This window comes from Diuraphis noxia, unplaced genomic scaffold (assembly GCF_037042655.1).
Source record: "Diuraphis noxia isolate RWA-SAM2 unplaced genomic scaffold, SU_Dnox_SAM2 contig0005, whole genome shotgun sequence".
Taxonomy (NCBI): Eukaryota; Metazoa; Arthropoda; class Insecta; order Hemiptera; family Aphididae; genus Diuraphis; species Diuraphis noxia.
Genome location: NW_028301715.1, coordinates 38,243,494 through 38,262,530, shown reverse-complemented (window position 1 = coordinate 38,262,530; position 19,037 = coordinate 38,243,494). Strand labels below are relative to the sequence as shown.

Here is a 19,037-nt window from a genome sequence, read left to right as displayed (position 1 = left end):
TCAATGTCCATACACACGTATAGTAATATGGCGTCTTAGATTTGTAGGGGGGAGGGGGCAATATTCTCTCGTGTCGATAGTAATCTTGTTTATGATGCGGTGCTCATCTACAAACGATAGGATTAATCGACCGTTTAATATTATATGTTCCGTTTCCTTCGATTTCCGTTAATCGTGCTCGTCGGTCGTTACGATAATAATATGCTTAATAATATTATACAGATAAATTTGCGAACTCTCATAGACAGTGCCCACCTATGATATAAAATATGATATCTTCTTGGCGTGGTAGTCATTGACGTAATGACAAATTTAATATGATTATTAGTAGTTTAATTATGGTATATTATAACGAACTCCGGCGGACGGTGTGTGGGTAATTGGAAACGCCAAGTCAATTTGATTATTTTTAATTTCCGCCCTCTCCCCCGTTTTGTCGCGAGAAAAATATGTCCTTGTAGTTTTATCCGTCAAAAATTTTAAATTTTAAATCATTAATTAAATATATTAAAATGCCGTTTCCTACTGAATTTTCTCTATGATCATAGTGACCTTGACTTGATTGTTTTACCCACGTGCCGTCCAACTATTTCCGGTTTGACGGTTTGAAATAAGATTACATGCGGATGGACGAATAACGGACTCAGGTTACTGATCCTTTTGAGGGATCTATGTTAATAATAAATTAAAGAATTAATGTCACAATAATTATGTATAAAATATCATACTCGCATACATTACTTTTTTATGAGTGGTAAATGTAAATTAATATTGTCTGACGTTTTTAATTGTCTGTTTTTACGACAGGAGCCTGGAGCAGTCGATGTTCAGCAAAGCGAACGAACTACAAGAGGACATCAGCATCAAGAAATTCGAATTTCGCACCGCACAAATGCACCTGGCGGCCGTAAAGTCACAGGTAAGATACAATATTATTCTATGGAAATTATATATTTTTATTCTGATCGATATTATTGAAATTGTTTATAAGCATCAAACTCTTTCACTATTTTACTGTTGATTTGATTATACTTTCAAGCCTCTCAAACATTGACATTTTCATTTTTGTATTAGTCGGCACAGAAAACAGAAACTGTAGGCCGAATTTTATATTCATATGAAAAATAAAGACAATATGGACATTTTGCCAATATTTTTAGAACTTTTAGTACAACTATGATTTGTTCAACAATTTATTAACAGTTTGAATAATAATAATGTATTTCACAAATATTATAATAAATGTAAAATGTTATTATTTTAACTTATGCAATACAACAGTAAGACAATTAATGTAATGTGTGTTGCGAAGAGGAAGAGCATGGTGAGAGCCCGTGTACCTATACTTACTTTGATATTGTATACTATAGGAATCTACTTTTTAAATGTCGACCAAGGAAAATAATCCTGCTAAGTATATAAAGTTTATTCATCAATAAAATTCTCAATTAGTATTTCGATTTGAGTGCTTTTATACAAAAAAATCATTTGATTAACAATTTACTAAGATTAAAATATTGGTTCGAGTTTGAATGAAAAAAGTTATGTATCATTAACCTAAATTGCATAAAACATATTGAGTATTTGAAAATATTTTTTTCAAGTGTATTACCAATATAAACATTACAAAAATCAGAATTTTAATATCAACTAATTTTTTTTTTTTTTTATTAGCTTTTAGTTTTACTATTATAGCTCAACAATTGTATAAAATAACATAACTATAGATAGTAATAAAATATTAAAAAACATGCAAAGATTTAAAAACAGCAATTATCTTAAAAGCAATTATATGATAAAACTAGCCTCCAAAATAAAATTAATAATTATATTTGTGACTTTTTCCGAATTAGAGTTGAGGATAGAGGAAAGATTGAGGGGGATAGTAGCTCATTATTAAATGATAAAAATGGTGGGAATATTTGGTTCATCACCTTGTATAATTATTATTAATTAACTTATTTTATTTCGTACGATTTTTGTCCATTTGACGGTGACGCTAAAGAAAAATATTATATTATGCGTACTTAATATGCTTATATTATGTAGTACACCGATGATGGGTGGTGGTTATTCGAACCGTTCAGTGTAGTGTCTCTGGACTGGAAGAGGTGGGCGTTGGCCGCTTAGGATTCCATTTTCAACATTTTTTTTTTTTCCGTTGGCAATCGATTATTATATTGTTATAATATATTGTTTGACTGCGCGTAGGATTTCCACCGTGAGGTCGTGCTCGTCAGAGTAAAAATCACGAACATTTTACGTAAATATGATACGAGTAAAAACCGATGACAGGCGTGTTTTCCAGGGAAAAAAAACTCAGGACGATGATATTTTTTACAAATCGATAACTCAACAAAAATACAATAAAAATACTTTAATGTGCAATATACCATCGTGTGTAGTTTAGAACGAATATAAACGATTGGCGATTCCAAGAAAATGATTAGTTTGATATTATCATCTATTCAAATAATGTTGTAAGTCATTTTCAAAATAATTTTCAAAATCCCACACAGTTTTGTAATTCTTCATATTGACCGTAGAATACACTTGACAACTATAAAAACATTTCCTATTGCTTTGTAAAATATTGTCTGTAAGATAAATATGTGTTATTGTTTAGTTTGGATAGTGAACATATCTCTGAGCGTAAAGAGAAAGTTATAAATGAGTACTTGATTTCATTAATTTTTTTCTTCTAACGGATGATCGAACATCGAATCGAATCATATTACCAAGGTGTTTTCGAAGTATTTTGGAAACATTTATTGTGTCTATATGAGAAGCTATTATTAATACATTTTCGGCGTATATACGATATACCACTATGGATGTAAAAACTAAAATGCAATATGAAATATTGTAAGCAAATAGTTGACAAAGAAAAGGAGAAGTAAAGTCGCTACTTTGAAGAACTTTTTTTTTTTAGTATAACTGAACGCAGTCCTCGAATAAGTGATTTTGTAATTAGAATTTTATGAGGAGACAATTTAGAGCATAGACATTTTTGTCAGCAGAGATTTTTTTTTAACTTGAAAGAAAGTCGCTCGTGCCATATTCGATCGAAAGTCCGTGCGGCATCAGCATGAGAACAGCTGCGCAGTACATATATAGTTTGTTTTCCATGTTAAAGGACATACGATCAACGGTAAGTGGAATTGGTGGACTATAGGATTTATTTATATTTCAATCTCAATTTTGAATTTTGTTTGATTTAATCTAAATTCAAACTGGTGATCAGAAATGATTTTATGGTTCATGATGTATTAGACCAGGAATAGTCAACGTTTCACGACAAGTGAACTACATTGAAATATGATGTTCGACCCCTATTTATTTAGTTAGATATATTCAATTATTATTATTACATACTGCGTAATAATAAATTGTTTGATTAATAATATGCTTCTTATAAAAACCAAATAATTGAAAACATATTAATATTAATAGTAGTTAGTTACTTAACCTAACCTATGTGGGTAGAATAAAGAAATAAAAAGTTCCGAAATTTAATTCGATAACATTAATTGTTAAAAAAAATTATGTAATGGGTGAAGTATGCAGAATATTTATCCAATATGCAAAAACTTCTAAAACATTCAGTTTCAGTTGACCAGTGATTTACTAGATACATAATTTAAAAAAAAAATCGGTATTGGACCACACAATTGTATTGCCCATGTACGTACATAGCCTATAGCCATCATTTATTACCTAACCCTAATATAGTTATTTTACGGTAGAATTTTGTATATCGGACAAAAATTATCGTCGAATTGCATCGGAGCAAATGTCCGTAGTGGTCGTTTCCCGTGCTCGACTATTTGTATATATAATAATGGTACCTACGTGAGGTCCTCTCGAATCCTGGATAAGATCACATCAACTCTGCAACGTGATATCCTTGGCAAAACATTTTTCGACATTTCCGCGGTGTACGGTTTTTTACCCACATATCAATCCAAACCGAATTAAGCCGGATTTCCACTCGTACATCTTATCATGTTGTGTTGTATGTAGGTACTATTTTTTTTTTTATCATCTAAGTAACGAAACGTTGGTAATACGTTATTACAATTTGAATATTATATTCAATGGCTTACACGACACGGTATACCGGAAACCCGGCTTAACGGTGACTTTACACCACTTCACTCCGGTAACGTGAACCGTAATTTCGCAAAAAAAGAAAAGAAAATAATAATAATTTTGAAATTATGTGGTGAGGAGCGACTGTAACGATAAACTGAATATTGTAAGCGGTAGCTGCAGGTTTAACATGACACGACTTGAGTATAGTTGAGTGTAGGATTGAATTCTAAAACTTGTATGCAAATTTGTACACCACTATACTATCATATGATGAAATAATAATTTATCTATAAATGTAAATTATAAACGCAATATTTAGGAAACCGTTTACAGACCGTACTATATAGACAACCGTGGCGACAATTTATTTATTTTTAAATTATATTTTACGGTAAACAGCGAAGCTGCTTATTTTGTTAAAGCGACCCGCTTTCATAACCATGGTTACATCGCAGTCGTCGAAACCTTTCTGAAAATTACAACGCAACAACGATGAGGTTATTGGAAATACCATAATAATATAGAACTAGGGGAGTGTGAGAGGGGGTAGTACAAGTGAGTGCCGCGGTGACGATGACGATGATGAGAAGGGAGTGTTAAATCTCCATCATAATTTTTTATTTCATCAACAAATTATAATATTGACGCGTAATACAAATTTGTCAACCGTATACTTCATTAATTTAGCACTACGCTCGGCGTCTACTAGTATAATATTTTACACGTTACGGATGTACCTATTCAATTACCGTCTCGTCGGTGTGATAATTATTTATAAAAAATAATAATATGTGAAGTACCTAGCCTAGCGATTTACGATTATTTTTTTCTCGGTCACGTGTGGATTCCAATCAACTCCAACATCGTTGTATTAGCTGCAGGGTGCGCAAATAAATAGATTATTATTATCATTATACCAATACATATACTATATATATAATGCCATAATCATCCACACGTCGTGACATTCAGCTGAATTTAATATAATAACTATTTGCGCTGAATAATAATAATATAATAACATGCATACGTAGCAGTATAAAAAAATTTATTATTATTATAATGTTATCATTTCAAGCCTTTTCCCTCAACTCAGTCGAAATAAACACGTAAAATCTTTGTGAATCAATATTACTTAATATTAGTGGCACATATAATATTGTATTGGTATACGCGCGTAATATTATAGTACTGTAAACAATATATATGTTATGTATATATACATTTTTATTAATTATTCAATAATATGAGAAGGTACACTGTTTATAATAGTTGTTTTTATTTATTTATTTATTTATTATTATTATTATTATTATTATTATTATTTTTTTTTTTTTTTTGAAAGAAATCGAAATTCACACAAAATTAGATCTTGTAAAAAAATTATAGTAAAACGTTAATACGTTAATTTTTTGATTCTTATAATAATTTTTTTAGTTGCTTCGTTCATGCCATGTATGGTGAGCATACAATAATGTATAGCTGACTGGATTAGACTTGACAAGATATCCAAACTTTAATTTTTCGATGTAACGTGTTTATTGTAGTTGAAATGTTAATCTTGAAAAAAGACAACTTTATGGTAGGGGTAAGAGCCGGAAGCTAGACATAACATTAACTTTAGATCACACTGAAACATAGACTGGTCATTGTGACGTTTAAGCAAGAACATATGTGAAAACGGTAGCTAAATATTGTTTTTAGATAATTGACTCGGGATGCATGCTACAGTCGCCTATATATAGGTCATCCGTCGTGGTTTATTTATTTTTGCTTATGAGCTATTATATCGATGATGATTTTATAATGATGCGATAGTTGTATACAGATTTCTACCATAACAATTTTAAAATGCATTGGCTACAACGACAAAGGTGTCAATCGTGACAATGACCTATTAAACGCGGTCTTGGTTAGTATATATTACACATCATTAATGAGGATCATAAATTATGATTTAAGTATTTATATTCAATTTATAAAACAAATGCATATTTTTTGGGGAATTTTGATGGGGGATAACAATTAGAATTACAGTGAAGTATAGTTAATTATCTAGTTATAAGTATTTGAAGTTGTAATCGAATATAAGTGTATCACCGCTGTATGCTCTATATAGGTACATCTAAACTCTAAATACTTCACTAAGTTATAATTAATTTAACACTCGTTTAAAATTCGATCTATATGGATAAATATACAAATATGTACACTATAAATAATATTCTGCTTGAAGATATTAAATCGGAAATCTTAGTAAAAAAAATGTAAACCGTATACGATGAAAAAACGATAACAATTTTAAAAATAAAATAATTTTTAACAATGTTATTTTACAATAACATATTATATATTATCTATACTTCAATTACGTCATATCATGTGAACAAATCAACTGCGTGTTTATTAGTCGATTTCTTGTGTGTTATTGTGAGGTCGATGGATATGGTTGGTTGGTCTTGGTTTTGAACACGTAAATTCGGGGTGAGGATTCGTCACTAAAAATTCGGATGGTCATCCATACGGGAGCTAGCGACGACGGACGATGCTTGACCTCAGCACACTTCTGTGAATTCAGCCAACTACCACACCTCTGTACAACTATTATACACTATTCTCGAGGGTGAATCGTGTTTATAGCTTTTTAAATAAAATATTCAAAAACGTTTCGCGTTTAATTTCGGCATTCTCGAACACGAGGGGAACGCTCAACATTATTATAATAACACGTACCTACATGTTTAATATATTTATTTAAGCTCAAGCGTGCGTAATTATATTCAGTAAAATAATATAGTTGAACTATATATTTACTCACAGCGTGTGAGCGTTAACATGATTAAATAGTTAAACGAGGGGAGTTAGGTGTTACGTACTGTATTGAGTAAAAAACAATTCATATTAAAAAAAGGGTTTATTTATTTTTTAACATAGGTATTCTGTTTCCACAAACATTATATGTATATATCACATTTATTGTGAATAGCTTTATATTATTTCATCGACAAGGTTGTCCTCATTATAATCGAATGTACCGATGTACATAGCATTATAATAATATCATATACGTAGATACGTGTAGGACGATGGCGATATTGTATGTACGATAAATTCCCGAGTGGGTGAACGGGTATGCGGTAAATGCTTATTACCTACATTTACCATCAAGCATAATATAATACATTTAATGCATATTGTTGGTCGTGGAAATATACGATATTATAATATTTTAACAGTGTGACAAGCACTCGTTATTATGACAGTGGACGCGTAATTGCATATAATACTATACGACGGTCTATCTAGATATATAATAATTATTTATAAATAGGTACAGACTGATCCATTTGATATAAGATATACTCATTATATTTTCAGAAACGTTGGTGTTTTCTGAAAATATATCTTTTACATAATTTTAAATCGTTAAAACATTGTTTTGGTAAAAATTATGTTTTCGCTATTTTTTATTGCTATTATTTTTAAGTTTTTACAATTTTGAATAACGACATATTGTTTTCTAATAGGTATAATTTATTATCCAGAAAAAGAATATTTTTTATAGAAATTCGATACATAAAAATCGAATTTTTTACTAATAGTTTAGTAGTTTTAACTTTATAAGTATTGTTGCTCGGAGTTGTGGGCCAATATTCTGTGAGGTATCCTTTACCACTCCACTCCGTTGATGAGTATATCTAAACTTAAATACTTATAAAGTTATAACTCATAAATTACTCATCCAAAATTTGATTTTTACGCATCAAAATGCACTAAAAATATTCTGCCTTGGTTAAGAAAATAAGATTCATGTGATCATTAAAAAAATTTAAAATTCATAAAATGATGACAAAAAATATTATAAAAAAAATGTATATTGTAGATAAATGTTGATTTTTAATGGTTTAAAATTATGTAAAATATTATTTTCGAAAACGTTCTTAATTTTTTTTGTAATAAACGTTTCACATTAAATGTATAACCCAACACCTTAAAATAATAATTGATAAATAATATATCATTTACATTTTAATATTATGTGATGAACTGGAATTCGTATAGGCACTGGCAAAAAACCAAAAATCATCACTTTCAAATTTATAGAGAAATCAGACGATCATTTTTATTATCTTTCTACGATAAACACTTAACCCAGTTTTTTGTAGATACACGTGCGGTGGGTATACAATGTTTTATGGAACACAATACTGTATTCCCATACCTTGTGTAGTAGGTAATTGACATTTTATTATGTTAACATGATATTATGTGTATATTACGTACCTATTATAGACTATTTTAATAAATCAACTCTGATTCATATGTAGTGTATTACATATTATAATATTATCACTATGATGTTAGTGGTTGATTATTTTGATTGTGACTAGAAGTCATAAGCTACTACATAATTCTAATGACATAAAAATGTGTATTGACATTTTCGGAAATACTTTTTGTACACAATTTTAATTATTTACTAAACATTTGTGAAAAAAAATCATGATTTTTACTTCTGACTGTCATCATTATAATTTCTTAAGTATTCACTATTTTTGATGATAAAATACATTCATCAAAAGTAGTTAATTAGTTATTAACTAAAACTTAAATTTACCTATTTAAAGTTTAAATGAACTGAGTGGAGTAGAACAGAGGTACCCATAACATTTTTATCCACAGCTTTGATCATCTAAACTTTGTAAGTACTTATAACTAATGAACTACTCGTTTTAAATTCGATTCATATATATAAACTCTCAAAAAATATTATTCTGCTTAAGAATATTGTATGAAAAATTAAAAATGTATGTCGTCAATTTAAAATTAATTCAAATTACGCAAAAGCATATTTTCCAGAACATAAATATTTTTTTAATATTATAGAGTGCTTACTGTTACATAAGGTTTGAACTGTTCGCATACTACTTGGTTCCCAAAATATTATAGAAATAGCTATACTTATTGTTCCTTCTGCGAAATTTGGCTGTGTTTGAGGATTATAATAACGTAGTGAATCACATTTTATTGGATAGATGTCTGGAACGAAGATTGTGAATGGAGATCACATTTTGCCCCAATTTATTTTGTTTGAAAACTAACGTTCAAAATTAAAATGTAGATTAAAAGTTAGTCATAATCCACTGTAAACTACCATAGGCCTTACGTTTTGAACAATACTGCATGTCTGCATACTATATTTATTGGTTTAAAAACTGTACCAAGTTTAATTTTATCTTTTCGCCGTAAATGCTTTTTGAACAACTATCTCAAGCTTTTTCTCTACAGCTGTTCAAAACACAAATAAAAGAGTAAAATGTACAAGTACATTTTCTAGAACTTAAACAATTTTCGAGATAATGAGTGTTCATAGCTGTTACAAGAACCACCCTGTCTGTAGTGCAGTTATACCGAAAGCATTTATTACTTATGTGGCATAATAAGATTATAGATCACATTTCCTAAATTGCAGGGTGGATATCTAAACCGGAAATCGTGAATAGTAGATCATATCCCGTCACATTGTGTTGTTGGAAAACTAACATTTGAATTTAGAAATAGTTTCAATACAAAATGTAAACATTGTATTAAAAAAAATCCGTATCGTGTATAATCTCAAGCAGTAGTGATGTCATATCGCAAAAAAAAAAATAATAAAATCGCATAATATTTTGACGAAGAACTTGGGAAAATTCGTCGGATTTAATGTCGTAATTTTGTTTATCCTAAAAATTTTAACCAGTGCATTATTTTTTTTTTTTATGTCGCAATATTATATAGTAGATATAATAATATGTACTGTTATCGCTCGAACGTGATGGTTTTAAGTCTCGAAACGTTTCAAATCTCTTTGATATAGTTTTTGGTAGTTGACCTACCACTGAATTTTTTTTATGTTTAAATATGCGTGTATGTAATACATAAGTCCTTAAAAATTCCATGAGTACATATTATAATAATATACACAGTTTAATGATTTTCCACAGACGTGCAGCTGACTGTGCTTATGTAACGGGAAATAAACATAAACAATAAATTATTTCGTGCAAAGAAAATCGCATTATATTCGTTCATAATGAGCCTGCGCTGTCGTGAAATATCTTTATTTTAAATAATCATCAGATGCGTAATTGTGTGCAATTCGTTAACAAGAAACGATAGTTCAAGTAGCTCCTATAATGTATTTTTTCCCCACATAGCTTCTGTAGTGTTATTATTAATTATAAAGAGTTGTGTTTAATATATTATACACTACACCTACACAAGTGAACAAGGTGTGAGAACGATATAGGGGAGGGGTGGGTTATCGATTTGTATAACTTCCCGTTATAAGAGATACGAGTCGCCATCAATCAGTCGATGGTTAAAACATTTTCAGACACTGTTGGGATATACTTGAAAAAAAAAGGTTAAACTCTAATTGAGTATTCATGTGAATAAACGGTCAACGACCACCGTGGAGTGCAGTTGTGCTGTATATAATAATATTATGCAGGGTAGGTAGGTAGGTAGGTATACTAACGCACGAATAAGGTCAAACAATGAAAGAAGGAAATAAATTAAATCGTTAAACACTCAATACCATAATATTGTGTTTTTTGTTATTATTATTATTTGAATAAATAAGTCTTGGCGTCTATGACCATTGGCATACAAAGAGTTAGGTTAACAATTTTTAAGGACACAGTGTTTACATATTATATAAACAAGAACATATTATTATTATATTGTTATGTATGTTCATATTATGTATACAAAATAATTAGTCTACTTTGGACAATAATTTATTATTAAAATTATTATTATACTCACTATATAAATAATAAAACCTATGTGGAGAGTTAAAAAGTCTTCAGATTTTTATCAGACCATCTCTGAGATCATAATCTCTGGTAACCCACTTTACACGATATAGGTTCTGAACGATAATACATTATATTTATTGGATTAAAAATGGCATCAAATAATTTTATCTTCTACACAAATACTTTTTAAACAACTATATTGTGCTTTCCCAACATTTAAACAATCAATATTTTCTGAAAATCTGTACAAAAAATATCGTTTACTCTCCTCTTTTTCACATAGACATGGTCACGGTTGCAAAAATCCTGCATTGCTTGTGCGAAAAAAGTTGTAAAAAATAAAAGTATAGATAACTGATTGATGTGTCAAGTTTTTTGTCTTGTGCAAACGTTTGAACGTTTAAAAAATGACACATTATTGTTGTGCCCGTACTACATTATTTTAGGTATAGTAACAATATTATGATATCACGAAGTCTTTGTGTATCGTATGTAAGATATACATATTGTACATTCGCAGTAAATATCTATAAAGAAGAGAATCATCGATAAGTAACGAATTTCTTTGTCTATTATCGAACGATAAAAAATTTTCTTTTCGTTTTAATAGCTTATTTGGACAAGTTTTAAGGATATTTTTGTGTAAACACCTTTTTTTGTTGAACCTTAGCGAATCGTTGAAAAAAAATCCGAAGTAAAAAAGTCCTAGGAAAAAAGTCCGAGCAAAAAAGTCCGAGGCATAAAAAGTCCACCGTAGTATTCCTAAGCCTAAAAAGTAAAAAGTCCGGTATAATATAATATTATCAAAAAAAATCAATGATAATAATTATAATATATAAATAAATATAAAACAATCAAAATAATTAATCATACAAATAAAATATAATTATACATTAAAATTATTTCTTAATTAAATTAAGTATTTACTATCGTCATATGAATTAATATAATATAGGTATTTAACAAAAAGTCGGAGATAAAAATAAGTCCTGTATAATATTATACTAAAAAAAAATTCAATGATAATAATAAATTATAATATAAAATATAAAAATTCAATAATTTTAATGTTTATCTAGGCCTTGTTCTGATATTATGACCAACTTTATCTAAAAATTCTTCAAAATTCAATGATAATAATTATAATAGGTATATAAATAAATATAAAACAATCAAAATAATTAATCATATAAGTACAAATAAAATATAATTATATATTAAAATTATTTCTTAATTAAATTAAGTATTAATTTTTCCTTTAACCTAATTATATGACGTACCTATATCGGACTTTTTATGTTTCGGACTTTTTAAACACGGGCTTTTTTACTCGGACTTTTTGGTAGTCTACCAACCTTAGCACATTCGTAAGTAAGTTGGTCAGTTAAGCATGTGAGTTGAGACATCAAAAATGTAAATAATATTAATTATTTGTCCCTTCTGTAATATTGGTCAGCAGCCCACGTATTAAATGGTGTGTGTAATTATTACATTTGAATATAAGTGGGTGTGCATAACATTGTTAAACGACTGTTTATAATATTATTATAATAATTGTCTGCAGTGTGCGGGTACGTATGCGACTATGTTTATAATAATTTTACGTATTATATTATTATATCATATTATTCGAAAATGTTAAACGCAATACAATTGTAATATTCTTAAGTGTTGACTGCGCTGTCGACTGTGTAGACGTATAAAGGTATTATGTAGTCATCTGGAAAAGTAAACGTCCTCCATTTTTCTTGAACAACTATACTTAAAATAAAAAATACGGTGAAGTCCTCACGGAGAAACGCCATTTTTGTTTATTGTTTACACCCCTCCATCACATCCTAAGTAATTTATAATATTCACAATAATAACACAACAATCCGCATATTAAAATGGAAGAAAAGAGTTTTCATGTGACTGTCTCTACATCATTGTTATTCAGTATGTATAGGTTAACATGACACACACAGATACATATGTATGTATTACATGTATTTATAGACGAGAATCCTTGCACGAAGGGAAAGACATTTTTACGTAATATAAAGCGTTACGTATGCGACAATAATATGAAAACGTTTTATCTAAACAATAATAATAATATGATTATTTAAGGCACCATGTACCTAAACGTTGAGAACAAAAAAAATCGATTGCGTACACGTGAACAATATCATAATAGTATATCTGCATCCACAGTACAAAAATTTCATTCTTTCAGCTTAACCGTCTTAATAACATTTACAATAAAACGGGTAGGTACATGATAATAATAATAATAATAATAATAATAATCTTGTATTATATAAATCTATTCGTATAAAACTGTATGTGGAATAAAATCGTTCCCGAGAAGTAATCGCGGATGATCCAGACACACTTTAAAATAATATTTTTTGGTTTGCGTAATTTTCCATAGTATTATTACACATTATATACAGAGTGTAACAGAAAAACTTGATGAAATTATTAATTAATATTTAGTTAATGATTTGAGATTTATAAATATAAACTAATTTTAATATTTTATAAACGTAATATATTTTAACTGTGTCCAATATGATTTGACTATTATTATTATTAGTTGTTCATTTTCTTATACTTTGATATAAAACAAAATCCAAAAAACTGAAGTCGGTTCAGTCTCGATCTCTGGTACATGACCCTACCATCTTCAGTCAACATTTAACGGAATCTAGCTATTTAAATTTTTTTGAACATCATATATTTTAATTTATTCAAAAATAAATTGAATGAAATTGAAAATTGTGTACTTTTTGTATAAAAAAAAATTAATAATTGTATATTGTGCTTGTAACGCAAGCGTCTATAAATTCTATAAGAGACATTTCTAAACATATAGATGAGAACAATGTTTATTTCAATTTCCATGTCATTCTGTTTCACCTTTCATGTAATAGTAATATATTTTATAGTACGATAATGTTCCCATTAATTTTTTTGAGAGTATACTATATCACCAAATATAAACATTTAATACAATAAAAATATTTTTCTTATGGTTTATAGTTGTAAAGTCGTTAAAGAGCGTGTCAATAATATGGAAAAAATATTAAACCAAATTTTTATACATCCTCTTTATAATACGTATATTTCGTCAATCTTTATAAATATTGTATAATAATGATATAATAATATCGACCATGATTGAGAGCATACACGGTATACCCATAATATTGAAAAAAAATCTTGAGAGTATACAGTGTATACGTATGTAGTATACCCAATGGGAACACCCATGATGATAACGCTGATTCAAGTGCATGGTATAAGTTACCGGGTAACGTTTATGACGTGTGGATTTCATTTGAATTTTGAACTGAGTCCTCGAAGAGAGCCACTATATATAATAATTGTATTATATGATATATTTAAAATTCATATTTTTAATATTTAACGAAAACACGAGTTTTAAATACGATTCTCGGCCCTCACGCATTAGAAAAAGTATTGCTTTGACCCACCCGGACCCCCTGCATACACACATAGAACATTTAAGTATACGTTTACGCTATTACACAAAATAATATTATACTATATGGTATAATACCTACTATAATCACACCACAGCAATTTGTTTCTGTAAACGCTTCCTTTGCCTTTTTTTCAAAGCATTTTGGTGTCGTGATTTAAAATTTTTATGTGCCGGTGTTTTAACGCGTTATTTATAATTATTAAAATAACAAACGATATTTCATTTTATTTTGTTTTGTCCTCTTTCAATTCACAGTTAAATATAATTTACATTAAACATTTTTAATACCTGTCCTATAACAGTATAACGCCAATCCATATCCGCAAATATCTACGATCAATAAAGGTATTATAATAATATCGAAATGATTTTTCCATTAAATTTCCGAAAATATGTACACCCTATGCAAAAAGTTTGAATAAAATAGAAGAAAATATAGTAAATCGTGCGACGAGAACCTTTTGCGTTTGACTAGTACAAAAAAAAATTCGTTAGTACTTATAATAATTAAAAATAATTAAACTGTCATACTTTTGGTATATATATAATATATAAATAGGCGTTATTGCACCCATCGGTTTTGTGTCTGCACGATATAGCCGGCCAATCAAAACGCCGTTAACTTTCCACATGCCCATTGGTTTGCTATATATACTTGTAGTTCGATTATACATCGTGTTCGCCACATAATGTTATTATCTATTATTTACAATGGCTATGGTGACGACGACGACGACGACGACGATGTACATACATACATATTATACATTGCTTATGATATAACGGTCAGTCATTCGGCGTCGGTCGAAGCGGTCGGAACTCTAACAGCTCACAAAAAAACTTCGTCGAGCACAGTATATACTTTTCTGAAGTCGCGTTTTAAGTATCGGTACGCCGGAGGTGCAAACCCGCCGTGCTTAAGGTAGGAACAATAATAATATACTGCAAGCTATTTTATTTATTTTTATATTATTGTTTTTTTTTTTTTTTTGTACAAATTACCTATATTTAAATTATCTTTTTTTATGAAAAAGTGTGGTTTTATAATGTTCATCGTAAATACCATTTGCGACGCGTAGCCCACTAAATATTATTTTTAGGGATTATATCTCTCACTGCAGAGTCGGCAGTTCACTAGCTGTAGCGTTCACATAATAAACTATATCGTGCTGTTTTAGTTTTGATTTTAGTTGATTCTTTGTTATATTTCATAAACCGACTTTTTTCTATTAAAAAAAATGTTTAATTAATAACTATATGTATACTTAACTATTTTAGTGAAACAATTCAATAATAATTATAAACGATAGAGGTAACACTTGTGAATATAATCCTGGGTAAATATTTATTTTTTATCTTTTTCAATATCCATTACATACTAAAATTCGCAAAATATTTTTACATAAAATGATACATTGTTAATCGAAAGTATTGTGTAAAATTAATTTAGCGATAAAAAAACACAAAACACCAGGCATGCCCAATATTATCAGCCGAGTAGCAACGTGTTACAGCATGCCAGTGTGTATATTAAATTTACATCCTGTTAGCCGGCTCGATGTATCGGCAATTTAAGTGCACAGGCGTGTAGGTGAATTTCAAACGGTATCCTGTGTTGTTACATATTATTATTGTAGTAAATAAATATATTTATTTTAATTTTTTTATTACCACAACATTAATGTTATTGGTGTCAATTACCGGTGTGGACATGAATGAATGATTTTTATTAACTACCTTCCATTTGATTATCAGAAAACAACAATATTTTTTCGATTTCGAATTCCTCAACAAAACACCGTCTATTTTACGTGGCAGTTAATCTTTTTATAATGAATCTATATTATCCTGTTACATTAATAAAATCATAATATTCGGAGCTGAATGAATGAATTTTAAACTTATATACATAAATAATTAGGTAGGTTATCCATATTCTATTTTATGTTTTGTATTTCCAAAAAAAAATACACTATTTTGTATTCATTGAGAATGATTATTATTCTGTTTTTATGTCGTGCTTTATTTTCTTTTTCTTTTTTTTTTTGAGAGAGAGAGAGGAACAGTGAACTGTGATAAATATGTCACCTAAAAAAAAATCATGCTTGAACCACCACAAAGTTTATCACCATATTATTATCGAAATGTTTACAACTATTAATAATAACTACAATATTCGTTGATTAATGCATTCACTTTGAGACCAGAATATTTGAGTCCATTAACTGGATGAGTCAATAAGTTGAAAGGACAAATAATACAAAGATACACATATGAATTACAATAAAAAAAATTTAATTTAGCTTAGTATAGAATAAAAGCATGATGTCACATATTATGTGTTTATTTATGTATTCCAATTTTGTATGTGGTCATTTATAAAGAAAAAATGTGGAAATTGGTAATCCAACGATACAAATAGAAGATATAAAATACACTTTTTTTTAAAATGCCGTTCACGTATTTTAATTATGTAAAATAAATATTCTCAAATCGTTAATAATATCCAATATGATACCTAAGTCAAGGAATATATAGTATTATTAATCGTCAAATTAACATGATATTATGCGATAAAATCTCAATTATTAATTAAAAAATGTATTTTAAATGTACCTTTAAAAATATAAATTGACTAATTTTGCGAGTTCAATAGCCGAAATTTTTCCTTTGGGGAAGTACATGTATAAACAAGACCATCCTTTTTAAGTCCAATAAGCGAATAAGACCTTTAACCGTGGGTCCAATAAGTGACAAGCTGGCAACCACTTAATGTATATTGTACAGCGTAGATATATAAAACAACTAGATGGCCGACCTAATGAGTATATTGAAGTTGGGCAACCACATGTCAAAAGGGCAAAATACGATTGATTAATCCGTGACATTTATGACTATGCAATGGAATAAAATAATAATATTTTATGGTAACATTTCGCTATTAAATATTTAAATTATTAATAGTTATATAGAATCTGTCCCTATCCCTGGGATTTGGACAGCGTCGGATTTGCTCAAATTTCGGCACGTAAAATTACCGCGTGACAGTCCCATCCAGCATATTTTAGTGTTATATTAAAACTTTTTTTTTCAATCGTTTTATTTATAACTTATTAGGTGTAATATACTTCTAAAACCATTTCTTGTTAGTCGAAACCGAAAATTTCGTTAATAAAGCAAAAAGTATACTCATAGTTTATCGCCAATGACTCAAAACTATATAAATCATAGTATTATAAATATATTTATGACATAATTTTATTCAAAAAATATATCCAATAAATATATAGTACAAATGTTTACGATAATATAGTATATTTAAGTAATAAAACATAAAATTGAACACTTCATGCATGGTCGAACATACGTCATCCACCTAAAAGAATTTTTTTTCTTTTAAAGTTTTTTTTTTAACGACCAAAGTCTATATTATACTTATTCGCAGTATAATTTATTTTACCATTTAAATTATGATTATTCTAAAAAAAATCTTCTGTGCAATATAGGTCAAAATACTAAATAGTTATGAAACTCCATGCATGAAAGAGTTAACATTTGAGTTAACAGAGGGGATACCCAAATTATCAACCAGATCCTACGATAAAATAAAAAATGAAATCATTTTTACTGTCTCAAAAAGTGATGACAATCATAAAAATAATTTCTCCACTATAAAATGTTAAAATACTAAAATATTTTTTATAGAAATGTTGACGGGTAAATGAACTCATGTGTACTATTTAGTACACTCAAAATTTCAAAATTATAATATTACATCTAAAATCGTAATACGAGTGTACAAAAATAAGCACTGTAGAAACACAGTAACATATTATCAAATAATTTGTAACCCAAGTACACCGGTTCAGAGTTTTAGTATCAGGATCGATGCACCTGGAACTTTCCCTGTATCCCGGTGGGCCAATCCGCCGCTGGGCTTGGACATAATAACCAATTTCAAATTTTGACTGTGTTAATTTTATTTTAGAACTGTATTTATTTATTTATTGTTCATTCGTTAAATGTTGAATGTTAACAGTTATAAACGTCACATTTATTTATTTTCAAAATGTATACACGCTGTAAACGTATTTAACGGAGACCAGGCATAATTGCATAAGAGGCACTAGCATATGGGGTTGCAAGATTTTAAAATTCTTTTTAGGCGACGTTCGAAAAGGACGATATTATAGGTGCTCCAAAATTGATAAATTTATTTTTTCGTAAAAAATATATCTTTTTTTCATCAATTACCCACAAGAGTTATTCATTATTATTACCTATTATTCACCATAACTCCCAAGTATTTAAAGCTATGTACCTACTCTTTCAAATATTATATATAAATATTGTATGCCATTAAAAATCTTACTTTGTAATATTTTGTCATTAAATTCGTATTGCTATGATATTTTAATGAATATTTTTAGTTTAAAAATGAATAGTCACACTACAAAAAGAAAATATATGCTTAACATACTATTATTATTATTAAAAACCACGATTAAAGATTTTATACATGACAAAGTAGATTTATATTTTGTCATGATATTATATAAGATTATTTTGTGATTTATTACTGTCATTATTTATTGTTTGGGTCTTATCATATAATTCATGGCGTAGGTAATTAAATATTACAT

At 28.6% G+C, this 19,037-nt stretch overlaps 1 protein-coding gene across 14 annotated transcripts in view; it reads left to right on the top strand.

Annotated features, from left to right (window-relative positions):
- The window catches only part of Stacl (SH3 and cysteine-rich domain-containing protein), a 300,394-nt gene that overhangs the window by 156,226 nt on the left and 125,131 nt on the right, over positions 1-19,037 (top strand). For all 14 annotated transcript variants that reach the window (XM_089228324.1, XM_089228331.1, XM_089228330.1 and 11 more), the window contains one exon: positions 808-919. In XM_089228324.1, coding sequence (XP_089084450.1) covers positions 808-919 — 112 coding nt within the window. The remainder of the gene's footprint in view (positions 1-807; positions 920-19,037) is intronic.